The 14,182-nt window shown below is 42.2% G+C and overlaps 1 protein-coding gene across 1 annotated transcript in view; it reads right to left on the bottom strand.

Moving 5' to 3' along the window:
• pappaa (pregnancy-associated plasma protein A, pappalysin 1a) overlaps window positions 1–14,182 on the bottom strand; it is a 133,643-nt gene that overhangs the window by 6,217 nt on the left and 113,244 nt on the right. The window contains exons 20-21 of the mRNA XM_038965573.1: window positions 9,672–9,743; window positions 5,591–5,689 (exon numbers count right to left, since the gene is read on the bottom strand). Coding sequence (XP_038821501.1) covers window positions 5,591–5,689; window positions 9,672–9,743 — 171 coding nt within the window. The remainder of the gene's footprint in view (window positions 1–5,590; window positions 5,690–9,671; window positions 9,744–14,182) is intronic.

Below are 14,182 nucleotides of genomic sequence, written 5' to 3'. Positions count from 1 at the left end.
TCACTCTGTCTGTGTGTCACTCTGTCTGTGTGTCACTCTGTCTGTGTGTGTGTGTGTGTGTGTGTGTGTGTGTGTGTGTGTGTGTGTGTGTGTGTGTGTGTGCGTGCGTGCGTGCGTGCGTGCGTGCGTGCGTGCGTGCGTGCGTGCGTGCGTGCGTGCGTGCGTGCGTGCGTGCGTGCGTGCGTGGTTTCCAGAGAGCCTTTCCGGGGACTCTACCTATTACCACAGTGTGGTTTGCCAGACTCTTCAATAACACACTGCTCACTTTATCACTCTCTGTGTGTGGTGTTCCCTTTAGAGCAGTGCAATCACTGAAATGAACCATGGCGGTAAGGTGGCATGCCCAAAGGAATAACAGAGAATGTAGAGGTTGTGTGGAGAGATTGGCAGTGGGGGTGGTTTCCCTTGACCTCTGAATAGTCAGACCTGCACGACAATCCCAGCCAGCTCACTAAGTACTACAAACACCCTTTTGTGAATGTATGGGAGGGGGGGGGTATCATTCAGTTGATCCAATGGGGTCTCTACACTAACCTGAGTGCTTGAGTAACAGGACCTAGATGCATGGGGTTGAAATCTCTGTTCTTACTAAGTCTATATTCCCAGCACCTATATTCACACTGGTAGCCTACATCTAGCAGGCCTGAATGGGTCCTGGGCCACTATTTGACTATCACTGGCCCAGACAAAACAAAGCTACATCTAGCAGGCCTGAATGGGTCCTGGGCCACTATTTGACTATCACTGGCCCAGACAAAACAAAGCTACATCTAGCAGGCCTGAATGGGTCCTGGGCCACTATTTGACTATCACTGGCCCAGACAAAACAAAGCTACATCTAGCAGGCCTGAATGGGTCCTGGGCCACTATTTGACTATCACTGGCCCAGACAAAACAAAGCTACATCTAACAGACCTGAAGGGATGGAATCTCTGCCTGTGGCTGAAACAACAACACTAACTTCCCACAAGGAGAAAAACAGTGTGTGACTGACTGTGCCTGTGTGTCACCAGTGAGTGAGCAGAATAGATGGAGACTGTCGTAAAAAGAGGTCTGAGAGTTATTTGTCATTGTCTGTGTCATGTTGTTTTGTTTTTGAGGGCTTACGCAAGCCTTTGGGCCGGTGGCCATGTGTTCCTTTAGGAAAATGAGAATCAGGTGAAAGTGAAGTTAAGTGTTCTGTTGCTGTTTTGGCTGGGGTGATCAGACGGAGGAGGGTGAGGGTGAGCTCTGCCTCGCAGGAACACCAACCACATCTAGAAGGCTGAAACAACTAAAGCCAGCTACACGTCTACAAGCTCTAAACAACAACACAGTCCATCTGCATGAAATAAATATGTATAGTACTTTTCAAAGGCAACACCATTTAGGTCCGGACTGTTTTCATAAAGTCAGATGAGGGATTAAAATGTGTTTTTCAGCAGTCTTCATACTGAATTTGGATGCCACATGTTCTATTTCATGACATTCTTGATAAGAAATTAGAACATTTCCCATGTTTCATGCCTCTCACATCTCACATTCACGTCAGACCCATTTCTCCTCCATATATTTCCTTCTCATTTCTTTAACTCCGGTAACCTCTTTAGCCATTCGCTCATGGCAGCCGATAAATCAAATTATGATCAGTTATTTCAGAGCAATTTTCTCTATCTTTCCCAAATCCTAACCATTTCCAGGGAAGTCACTTTTGAAATACCAGATGAAGTGTTTGCTTCAAAGGCTGGCAGGCTGAATGCCTGGGAGTAGCGCCTGGCTTCGGGGCTTGAGCCCAGGTGATCCTCTTATCATTGCGGCTCAGCGGAAATGGCCACCGTTCAGAGACACGCTCCTAGAGATGGACCCAATCCTCTGTCTTTCTGTCTGTCTCTCTGCCTGTCTGTCTATCTGTCTCTCTGCCTGTCTGTCTGTCTGTCTGTCTCTCTGCCTGTCTGCGTGTCTGCGTCTGGTATTCGGTATCCAAGGACACTAACCACAAAACCTCAATATTATGCAGCTTACAATTGTTTGTAGGACTTTTTTGTGTGTATTGGTGTATTGGGAAAGTATTCAGACCCCTTGACTTTTTACACATTTTGTTAAATTACAGCCTTATTCAAAAATTGATTTAAAAAAATGTTTTTTTTTAAATGTTTGCACATTTATAAAAAAATTAAGAAATACCTCATTGACATAAGTATTCAGACCCTTTGCTACGAGCTCAGGTGCATCCTGTTTCCATTGAACATCCTTGAGATGTTTCTACAACTTGATTGGAGTCCACCTGTGGTAAATTCAATTGAATGGACATTATTTGGAAAGGCATGCACCTCTCTATATAAGGTCTCACAGTTGACAATGCATGTCAGAGCAAAAACCAATTGTCCGTAGAGCTCCGAGACAGGATTGTGTCGAGGCACAGATCTGGGGAAGGGTACCAAAACATTTCTGCAGCATTGAAGGTCCCTAAGAACACAGTGGCCTCCCTCATTCTTAAATGGAAGACGTTTGGAACCACCAAGACCCTTCCTACAGCTGACCGCCCAGCCAAACTGAGCAATCGGGGGAGAAGGGCCTTTGTCAGATAGGTGACAAAGAAACCGATGGTCACTCTGACAGAGCTTTAGAGTTCTCTGTGGAGTTGGGAGAACCTTCAAGCAAGACAACCATCTCTGCAGCACTCCACCAATCAGGACTTTATGGTAGAGTGGCCAGACGGAAGCCACTCCTCAGTAAAAGGCACATGACAGCCTGCTTGGAGTTTGCCAAAAGGCACCTAAATACTCTCAGACAATGAGAAACATCTGGTCTGATGAAACCAAGATTAAACTCTTTGACCTGAATGCCAAGCGTCACTTCTGGAGTAAACCTGGCACCATCCCTACAGTGAAGCATGGTGGTGGCAGCATCATGCTGTGGGGATGTTTTTCAGCTGCAGGAACTGGGAGACTAGTCAGGGTCGAGGGAAAGATGAACGGAACAAAGTACAGAGAGATCCTTAATGAAAACCTGCTCCAGAGCGCTCAGGACCTCAGACTGGGGGCAAAGGTTCACTTTCCAACAGGACAACAACCCAAAGCACACTGCCAAGACAACGCAGGAGTGGCTTTGGCACAAGTCTCTGAATGTCCTTGAGTGGCCCAGCCAGAGCCCGGACTTGAACCCGATCAAACATCTCTGGAGAGACCTGAAAATAGCTGTGCAGTGACGCTCCCCATCCAACCTGACAGAGCTTCAGAGAATCTGCAGAGAAGAATGGGAAAAACTCCCCAAATACAGGTTTGCCAAGCTTGTTGCGTCATACCCAAGAAGACTCGAGTTGGCAATTGCTGCCAAAGGTTCTTCAACAAAGTACCGAGTAAAGAGTTTGAATACTTATGTAAATGTAATATTTCCTTTTTTCCCCCCCCCCGTTTTTATTTATTTTTATATAAATAAAATCGGCCGGCTGCGACAGAGAGCGAACCCAGAGACTCTGGTGGCGCAGCTAGCGCTGCGGTGCAGTGCCCTAGACCACTGCGCCACCCGGGAGGCCCCCTTTTTTTTAATACACTTGCTAACATTTCTAAAAACATGCGTTTTGCTTTGTCATTATGGGGTGTTGTGTGTAGATTGATGAGGGGGGGAAATGATTTAATCCATTTTAGAATAAGCCTGTAACGCAACAAAATGTGGAAAAAGTGTTCTGAATACACTGTACGTGCATTATATCACACAGCCTTCCTACGCGTTTGAAGGCCAATAGAGGCCGAAAGTCACCTGAGGTACATGTGAAGTTCATAGAAAACTGTACATTGCCATCGGAGTCTAAAAGTGTTTTTTTATCATTGACACCAGCCATGGGACATTGAATGAACCAGTAATATTATTACAGCCCATGTTGACTAAGTATGTGACATGAGAGCTCCCGTAGACCTAGAGCCTGTTCTAGGACATGCCTCCCCCACCCTCCCTGTGCTCTCCTTCGGTTACTCAATGACTTCGGCGTACACCCCCCCCGTTATGGTCTGTCAGTACAGTGAGTTACGCAATGTTCTGTTATAAGCCCCTGGCCAGCAGATAGAGAGTACAGATAGTCCAACCAGCCACTCTGGGGTGAAGTCACTTACCATTGGGCTGCCTAGTGACTACATCACAGTGTCTTTCGAACCTTTGAGTATGGACTTAAGACTCTAAAAACTAAAACATTCTACTCCTGTACTAATATGCAACAGATAAGTGAAGGACAAAAACAAAGCCCTAGGTCCGTTTTTATGGGGCAGCTTGTCTCTACATACAGTAGTACATGACTGACTGATTGATTGAAAGGAAATGTAGGGAAACATTCTTGTAAGACTGATGGAACATTCCCAAGTAGGCTACAGGATGAGACTGGTGACTGGCTGTTTAATGGCATACTAGTACTGTTCTGTTAACAGATACCAGACAATAAAAACAAAATCTTAACATTTTTGGTCAGTCCACCTACAGCTGGTTTTCCATGTCTAGAGACAGAACATAGACAGAGAGGTTGTGTAAGACAACTTGTTCTTGGTGCTGCTGAACAGCTTCTTACTGGAAGCCCTGGTCAGTCAATGGGCCAAAACAGCTACTCAACAAATAAAGCAAAACAAGTCAGAACAAATACTAAAGATGATGCAACCGGGTTAAAACCACTGTCTTGATCCTGGTTTTTGCCTCTTTGTTTTTGACTTACAAGTAACTTTTAATTTTACCAGGTTGGTTTCACAACAGAAGCCAAAAACCTTTTGTTTTTAACAACAAGAATAGATCGAGTGGAATAGGTAAAAGTGGAGGAGTCTAAAAGAACAGGAAGAGTGGAAAGGTGGGGAGTATAGAACTGTGAGAATAAAACGTTGATTAATCCTGATAGGTGGAACGGAAGCAATCACACACATTCTGATTGGACTCTGTGGAGAGTGGACACATGGGCCGACTCCCAGCAGGAAATGAAGAGACTCTGGATCAAGACAGACAGACACATGCTACAGTGCAAAACGAGCCAGACAGACAGACACATGCTACAGTGCAAAACGAGCCAGACAGATAGACACAGCTACAGTGCAAAAAGAGCCAGACAGAGAGACAAACAGATACACATACTACAGTAAAAACCCAGCCAGATACACAGAGGAGCATAAGGAGCCAGAGAAACAGATTACAGTACAGACTTCTAACCCAGAGAGCCAGACACAGCTTGGGTAACAGACCACAACACACACACCATGCTAGAGATTAACAAGGAAGGGGACCTTATCTGAATCATAGAGAAAGGCAAAATATCAACCTCAACCATCTAGCAAGGGACAATCATGAACACCAACTGATAAGGCACTGGCAATGTGCAATAGAAAAGGGAAGCTTAATGTTGCTTATCTTCAAAATGTCAAGATCAGAAAGATATGTCAGCGAGCATAAGTTCACAAACGAACTACTCAAATTACTCAGTAGCCACAGTGACAACATAAGAATACATTTAAGATAATTCCCATTAACTTTGTTAAGGAGTAGCAACTTAACTGTTATGTTAACTTATCTTAAACAATTTCAAAAGACAGATAAGAAGAAGCCATTTTGTCTTGAGAAGGTTTAGATGTTCTGTACTACTCACCTTCTTGGTCTTGACGGTGGAGTGGCAGCAGTCCCCTCCGTCGTAGTTACAGAAGGCTCTGTTGTTGACCGAGTCACAGTAATTGTCTCCAATGAACGGCTGTGACAGAGACCATCAAGAGGAGACAATAAGAGGCAGGACATCATCAACAACCCATACACATATGGACAACATAGATGAAAACCACACTGATTCTCTCTGATGTATTTGATTACCCCATTTAAGTGCTCTATATTCAAGTTTGATTTTATTCATATTGTATTGTTTTTTTTGTCTTATCCCCATCTCACCCAGTGCCATTTTTTAGGTTTTGTTCTGGATTTGCTGATTAAAACTTTGGAAAAAATCGTGCCCAAATGAAACGGCCTCGTACTCTTTTCTAGATCATACAATATGCATATTATTATTACTATTGGATAGAAAACACTCTCAAGTTTCTAAAACTGTTTGAATTATATCTGTGAGTAAAACAGAACTCATTTTGCAGCAAACTTCCATATAGGAAGTGAAAAATCTGAAAACGAGGCTCTGTTTCAGGGCCTGCCTATTCAACTGGCTTTTATTTATCGTTATGCATGCACTTCATACGCCTTCCACTAGATGTCAACAGGCAGTGGAAGGTGGAATGGGGTATCTAGCTTGATCTGAGGCCGAACAAGAGCTTTTGGAGTGACAGGTCCGGAATTTTCTTTGTCTTCGAAGGCGCGCGGCGGTGCTCCACATTGTCTTCTGAAAAGCGTTCGGTTTACACGGCGAATATCTCCGGCTCTGATTTTATTTGATACATATGATAATAACATCATAAAATAGGTTTTTTCAACCGAATTTTATCAGTTTATTCAACGTTTATTGGGACTTTTGGAGTTTTCCGTTCTTTGCGTCAAGAGAGGATGGGAATGTTAGCAACCTTGGCTAGCATTGTGGCGCGAATTCGACAGAAGAAATGGACATTCTAAAACCAAACAACGATTTATTCTGGACCAAGGACTCCTTGTACAACATTCTGATGGAAGCTCAGCAAAAGTAAGAAAACATTTATGATGTTATTTCGTATTTCTGTGTAAAATGTTGACTCCTATTCTCCGCCGTTTTGGTGAGCGCTGTCTCACAATAACGCAAGCTGTATGTTATGGTAAAGTTATTTTTAAAAATCTAACACAGCGGTTGCATTAAGAACCAGTGTATCTTTCATTTGCCATACAACAAGTATTTTTATGTAAAGTTTATGATGAGTTCTTTGGTCAGATTAGGTGAGTGTCCAAAATATCTCCGGAGATTCTGGTGAATCGATGCTACGTATTCACAATGTATAATCAGGATTTGTAGCTCTAAATATGCACATTTTCGAACAAAACATAATTGTATTGTATAACATGATGTTATACGACTGTCATCTGATGAATTTGTTCAAGGTTAGTGATTAATTTTATCTCTATTTTGTCGGTTTTGTGCAAGCTATTTTTGCGGGGAGTAAATTGCGTTGTGTGTTTGGCTACTGTAGTGAGCTAATAGAAATATATATTGTGTTTTCGCTGTAAAAAACTTAAAAAATCGGAAATATTGGCTGGATTCACAAGATGTTTATCTTTCATTTGCTGTACACCATGTATTTTTCATAAATGTTTTATGATGAGTATTTATGTATTTCACGTTGCTCTCTGTAATTATTATGGCTGCTTTGGTGCTATTTGTGATTGTGGCTGCAATGTAAAACTATGATTTATACCTCAAATATGCACATTTTCGAACAAAACATAAATGTATTGTATAACATGTTATAAGACTGTCATCTGATGAAGTTGTTTCTTGGTTAGTGACTAATTTTATCTCTATTTTGTCGGTTTTGTGAAAGCTACCTATGCGGTGGAAACATGGTGAAAATATGTGGTTGTGTGTTTGGCTATTGTGGTTAGCTAATAGAAATACATATTGTGTTTTCGCTGTAAAACATTTAAAAAATCGGAAATGATGGCTGGATTCACAAGATGTTTATCTTTCATTTGCTGTATTGGACTTGTGATTTCATGAAAATTATATTATATGATATCCCTGTCCCGTTAGGCTAGGCTATGCTAGTCAGCTTTTTTGATGAGGAGGATCCCGGATCCGGGATGGGTATTAAGTAAAGGTTATTAATCCGGTACAAAAATGTTGTCTCTTCCAATGTGACTTTTTAAGCCGCGGGAGGTCCAGACATGTAAACATGAGTACACCATAAACTATATGAGGCTAAGAAACACTCCAATTATGTGCTTTATGAGGCTAGCCCCGCCCTACCCTTCCTGTTTTATCCAATTGGCTTAAACTGTGTGGATGATGACATCATCCTACTACCAACACTGATTAGAGGGTGAATACTTTCTTTACTACGATAAACTGAAAATATATCACAGTAAAATCGACCAACTTAAATTAAACGCCACTTGTCCCTTTTAATAGCCTCGCATCGGCACACATTTCAGAAAATAAATGCCTGTTTCCAATAAACGCCCGGTCTAAATTAATTGTTTATGAGGTTACCATGGACACCGCTCTGTTATTTCCACGGTGATTTGCATATTTTTATTTATTCTATCACCGTTGCCATGACACCACCAAAAAGAAAACACAACATCAAATTCAAGCTAGCCGTGATCAAATTCACAGAGCAAAAATTGGGCGAGGCAACAGCAAGGCATTTTGGAATTGATCCACTATAAGTGAGAGAATGGCGAAAAATTAAACCACAAAAAATTAACCAAAAGTCAAACTTCACCGTTTGTCTGAGATGGATCAGAAGAGGGCGAGACCGCAAGGTAGGGGGAGGAAAAAGGTAAGCTGTGTGTATTAAGGAGATAGACACCTGGCTCAAATAGAAGCCTGTCTCTAATAAGTGCTGGTTGTGTTCAGTGATTGATGCAAATAAACGCTTGGGATATTAATTGAAGTTTTGCGATAAATATATATTTTGGAAAAAAGGAAAGAACAAGTTTTGTTAACCATATTAACGGATCTGAAAATATTGTCATACTACAATATCAGCTACATAGGGTGTGTAGACAAAGTGTTAGGCTACTATAGCCCAGTATCAGTTCTTTCCTGCTTCACTTCTCTAGTGGTGGGATTCTCTGAAACAGATCCAGGTCCCCATGTGGGTAAAGTGTTTCATTTTGGAGACAACATGAATCAAACCTGACTAATTGGCTTCTCCGCTTGTGCCGGTATCCACGGTAACTGACGTCACTGGAGCAGAGCGTCTCCCCAGAGAGAACAATTAGCTACCCATGCTCTGAAACAATGTTATATTTCAACCTTCTCCCGAATGAGCTCACCTGCTGTTAAAAGGCTTGTCTCTCTGATAGGTAGCTTGCTACTTCACTGCCTGGCTGGCAGTGTGTTCAGAACTGTGTGTGTGTGTGTGTGTGTGTGATTGCGTATATGTGTGTGTATCTATGTCTGTATTTGTATCTGTGTATCTTTAAATCTTGACGGCTCCCGCCAGGCTAGTGTCTGCACAAACTCCATGGGGAGTAGAACAAATTGAAAGAGCTACATATCTGGAAACTTAAGGTGATGCCTGATCTGATAACATTTAGAAAATAGCAGGATACTTTGCAAAATACATAAAGAGGCACTGGTTATAATCCTGTTCTGTGACAGTGTTTATACTCCTCACACACCTCTCATCATCACCACTGGCCTCCGTGACGCATGGCACGTCCTCTTACCTCACTTCCTCTCACGCATTTGAATCAGAGATACTGTATTTAATGACAAGATGGTCTCTGCCCTAACAATGGGAGTCGTGAAGGCATATGGTCTGCTTATCGGTCTGCTTATTAGTCTGCTTATCGCTGTATTACCACATGGACAGATTTGGATGGGAGTGGACCCTCTTGCTTCACCTCGTCCTCTCTGGTTGAAGTCCTTACCTCTCTCCCTCTCATGCAAACCTATTACCCCACTTCCTGTAACTCAGGTGAAGTCCTTCCCTCACATCCTCTCACAAAGATTAGGCCCTTAGCCCATATATTTCATCTCAGGCAAAACCTTTATCTCATAGATAAACTACTATTCTCAGAAAGTTCATAGAAGTTCTTACATCACATCTTTTGATGCAGTGGAGCACCTCTGGATGTGGATACCACTTCAGTCCCATTGTACACACTACATTCTGTAAGGAGACAAAAGGAAAACAGTCAGTAGGAGTTCAGACAGTCAAAATATCTCTACCGTATATGGATGAAATGTCAATCTGTGAGCTGTGGAATAAAATATATTGATTCAAAAATAGAAATGATAGGGGGAGATTTGTAGTTGTAAGGATGGATATTATAGCCATATTGGTCATTAGAACAAGATGACTTTATGCAAATCTAATATCATCACGTTGATTTGCGTGGGGGGGTTGAAATGATGTACGAACAACGTTGATTCAACCAGTTTTTGCCCAGTGGGTAGGCTGAACATACAGTTTCTACCAGTCAACATCGAAAGGAACGCTGGCACACAAGTCCAAAAAAGAAACCGCCTAACCTCTGGAACTGATACAGTAAATATCTCTACATCAATAGAAGGCAACATTGATATTGAGAGGAGGATATAGTACACGTCTGATGATGGTTGGTTGGCTCTTTGAAGTCTGCCACCTCAGCGTCTTGTTTCAACAGATCCGGCTCGCAGTGACGTCTGATCACAACCACAAGCACATTTCACACCTAGTTGATTCACTTGCACAAAGGTAGGTTGCAGCAAGTGCTTCTACAGGTCAAATAACTTGAAATACCTTACAACGAGATGCTTTTACCAAAGCGACTGAAGCTGACTTAGACCTATCCTGCTCAACCACGTCATGCCTCCATCGCATTCCAACGTTACCAGCTTACCAAAATCGAACAACTTTTGTCATAAATCTTTTTTTCCTCTCTCTCGTCACAATACATGTGCCTATTTGGATAACACATATTGTGACACATCCTGGTCTGTGAGGAGGGCAGGGTGCCAACACTCCAGTGGAACGACCATGTTTCTTGTTATGTTGTTACCTTAACTCACTCCACATTCAGGAAGAGTTAAGTTCATGGCATTTTCCATATGAATAAATGAATGGATGTTTTCAATGGTGGTGAAGCCTGCTTTTGATGGATTACCCCTCCACAGATCGCTGAATAAATCTACTTGACATGATATAACTTGATCCTTATACTGTATAAAGGTGCTCTTTCATACCAGGGCCCCGGGAGATTGAGTACGAAACGTGTTCTCAAATATCTCCACAGTATGTGTGGAATCTGCTCTCTTGCTTTCATTGTCTGCTCTCACTTGGGATACATAAAATACACACATTTGTTCTAGAGGGGCTTCTGAGGTGATTTGAATGTAATGTGTGTGTGTGTGTGCGTACGCGCCTGTGTCTGTGTGTGCGTATCTGTGTGTCTCCGTGTATGTGTGTATGTTATGCGGGCTGAGAGAGTGTATAAAAGAATATCTGTCTTCCGCAGGGTCTGTCTGTGTGAAATGAGAGAGCAGAGAGGGTTTTCAGGGGAACGTGATGTCCCAAGACGAAGGCAGCGCAGTACATGCAGTAAAACCTACCCAGTGCCGACCGGGACCAAAAGTGCCATCCACAGCAAAGGACTGGCTGACCTCCGCCGGAGCATTTTTTTCCCAGCCCTGCCATGTCCCAATAACACACGAATTGACACGCTTTTTCACTGCTGCAAACTAAGGTATTTTTCATTTCAGTGCCGTCAGCAAATCAATGGTAGAAAAAAGAGGAACGGAGAGAGGGCAGAGAGAGAGGGATCGGCAGACAGAGAGAAAGAACAACAGGGCAATTGAGGACAGTTGGATGCTGGGTAGCACCACATTCCTTTCCCAGCACGCTTCTGTGAAGTGGGTGAGCTCACTTAAGTGGGGTGGGGGGTGGTCAAATAGACTCCCCCCAGGCATGATGACCATAGTAAGATTGGCTAGACTTTGGTACATGTCCTCTACATCTGCAAAGGGGGTTGCAGCTGGGAGGGGGGGCTAGAGAGACTAGTTGTAAAACTTTTTGCTGCCATTTTCGATAAGAAGATGATGTCACCGACCAACCCGCTAGACATGACCGTAAATCAAAATAATCCACAACCGTGGCCTCACTTCACCCTCCGCCATGCACGGGATCCTTGCCCAAGCACCTGCCCCACATGCAATGATATCACACCAAAATAGATCCATGGTGAGGTCATGTCTCTAATAGATATTATTCATACAGAAATGACTGATTCTAAATGTAGCAGTGTAATTTCTGCTGATGCAAGGAAAGAGAGCTACAGAAAGTGAGAGAGAGGAGGAGTATGGTAGCCTAAGTGGGTCAAACCCCCAAACTAATGGGTCGGAAGGGTGATACATCACTATAAGTGATGAAGAGACTAAACCCCCTGGCTCAGCACATATGGAAATGCAAAGTGGATTTCAGCCTGTGTTCTAAAGAAAATGGCTGCATTTTTAATAGTGAATCAAGAGTAGCTCCACGATAAAGATTGAAGGTAAAATGACATGAGAATACAACCACATAATCTAATCATGGGTTATTAGTGAATCATCAGTCATATTTGATGGTTCTCTACTTATGCAACTATATTTCCCATAATCAGTCTTCTGTTGAGCTTTTGTGATATTGTAGGTGGTACGGATCACATGATTAGAGATAGGAGGCATATTAAGCATCACTCATGTGATTAGAGATAAGAGGAATATTAAGCATCACTCATGTGATTAGAGATAGGAGGCATATTAAGCATCACTCATGTGATTAGAGATAAGAGGAATATTAAGCATCACTCATGTGATTAGAGATAGGAGGCATATTAAGCATCACTCATGTGATTTGAGATAAGAGGCATATTACGCATCACTCATGTGATTAGAGATAAGAGGCATATTAAGCATCACTCATGTGATTAGAGATAGGAGGCATATTAAGCATCACTCATGTGATTAGAGATAAGAGGCATATTAAGCATCACTCATGCGATTAGAGATAGGAGGCATATTAAGCGTCACTCATGTGATTAGAGATAAGAGGCATATTAAGCATCATTCATGTGATTAGAGATAAGAGGCATATTAAGCATCACTCATGTGATTAGAGATAAGAGGCATATTAAGCATCACTCATGTGATTAGAGATAAGAGGCATATTAAGCATCACTCATGTGATTAGAGATAAGAGGCATATTAAGCATCGCTCATTTGATTTGAGATAAGAGGCATATTACGCATCACTCATGTGATTAGAGATAGGAGGCATATTAAGCATCACTCATGTGATTAGAGATGAGGCATATTAAGCATCACTCATGTGATTAGAGATAAGAGGAATATTAAGCGTCACTCATGTGATTAGAGATAAGAGGCATATTAAGCATCACTCATTTGATTTGAGATAGGAGGCATATTAAGCATCACTCATGTGATTAGAGATGAGGCATATTAAGCATCACTCATGTGATTAGAGATAGGAGGCATATTAAGCGTCACTCATGTGATTAGAGATAGGAGGCATATTAAGCGTCACTCATGTGATTAGAGATAAGAGGCATATTAAGCATCATTCATGTGATTAGAGATAAGAGGCATATTAAGCATCACTCATGTGATTAGAGATAAGAGGCATATTAAGCATCACTCATTTGATTTGAGATAAGAGGCATATTACGCATCACTCATGTGATTAGAGATAGGAGGCATATTAAGCATCACTCATGTGATTAGAGATAGGAGGCATATTAAGCATCACTCATGTGATTAGAGATAGGAGGCATATTAAGCGTCAATCATGTGATTAGAGATAAGAGGCATATTAAGCATCACTCATGTGATTAGAGATAAGAGGCATATTAAGAATCACTCATGTGATTAGAGATAAGAGGCATATTAAGCATCACTCATTTGATTTGAGATAAGAGGCATATTACGCATCACTCATGTGATTAGAGATAAGAGGCATATTAAGCATCACTCATTTGAAAACCCTTATAGGCCAGGATTCAATCAATTGCAGATACCAGGGTGGATTTCCAGATCGGGCTTTCAGAAGTGTGTTCAGGTTGAGCTGACACTTTCATTTAGAAACTGGATGTCCCGTGGTGTGAGCCATCAGTTCTGAAGGCAAACCTGACTGAGTAGTCATCCGCTGCACACAACCAGACTGACAAAGTTGAGATATTTTTATTCTAGAGGGGAGGGGTGTGTCCTGTTGTTGTCAGGTAGCCAAAGAGGTGGAACAGGTTGAATTGGAATTCGCATGCATTGATTGACATGTGCCGGCACAGAGGTACAAGCAGCAGCAGTAAACACTGCTGAGCACACTGGAACAGCCTATTGATTTCACCTCATCCAACCCTCGTGTAGCCTCTCTATGCTCCATCAATTCTGTTTCCCTTTCCCCCTTTTGCCTCGTCTCCAGACTCACATTACACCAGCGTATAAATCATATCAATTACACAAATCAATTACAAACGGATCATTTTATTTCCCCCGCACCGCCACAAATGGCTGACTCAGTGCGACTTGTAATGAAAACAAAACACCACTAGAAAAACATAACGCTCTCAATCCCAACTC

Source organism: Salvelinus namaycush, chromosome 26 (assembly GCF_016432855.1).
Source record: "Salvelinus namaycush isolate Seneca chromosome 26, SaNama_1.0, whole genome shotgun sequence".
In the NCBI taxonomy this organism is placed as follows: domain Eukaryota; kingdom Metazoa; phylum Chordata; class Actinopteri; order Salmoniformes; family Salmonidae; genus Salvelinus; species Salvelinus namaycush.
The sequence above is the reverse complement of the archived record's forward strand: the minus strand, read 5'-3'. Positions and strand labels throughout refer to the sequence as shown.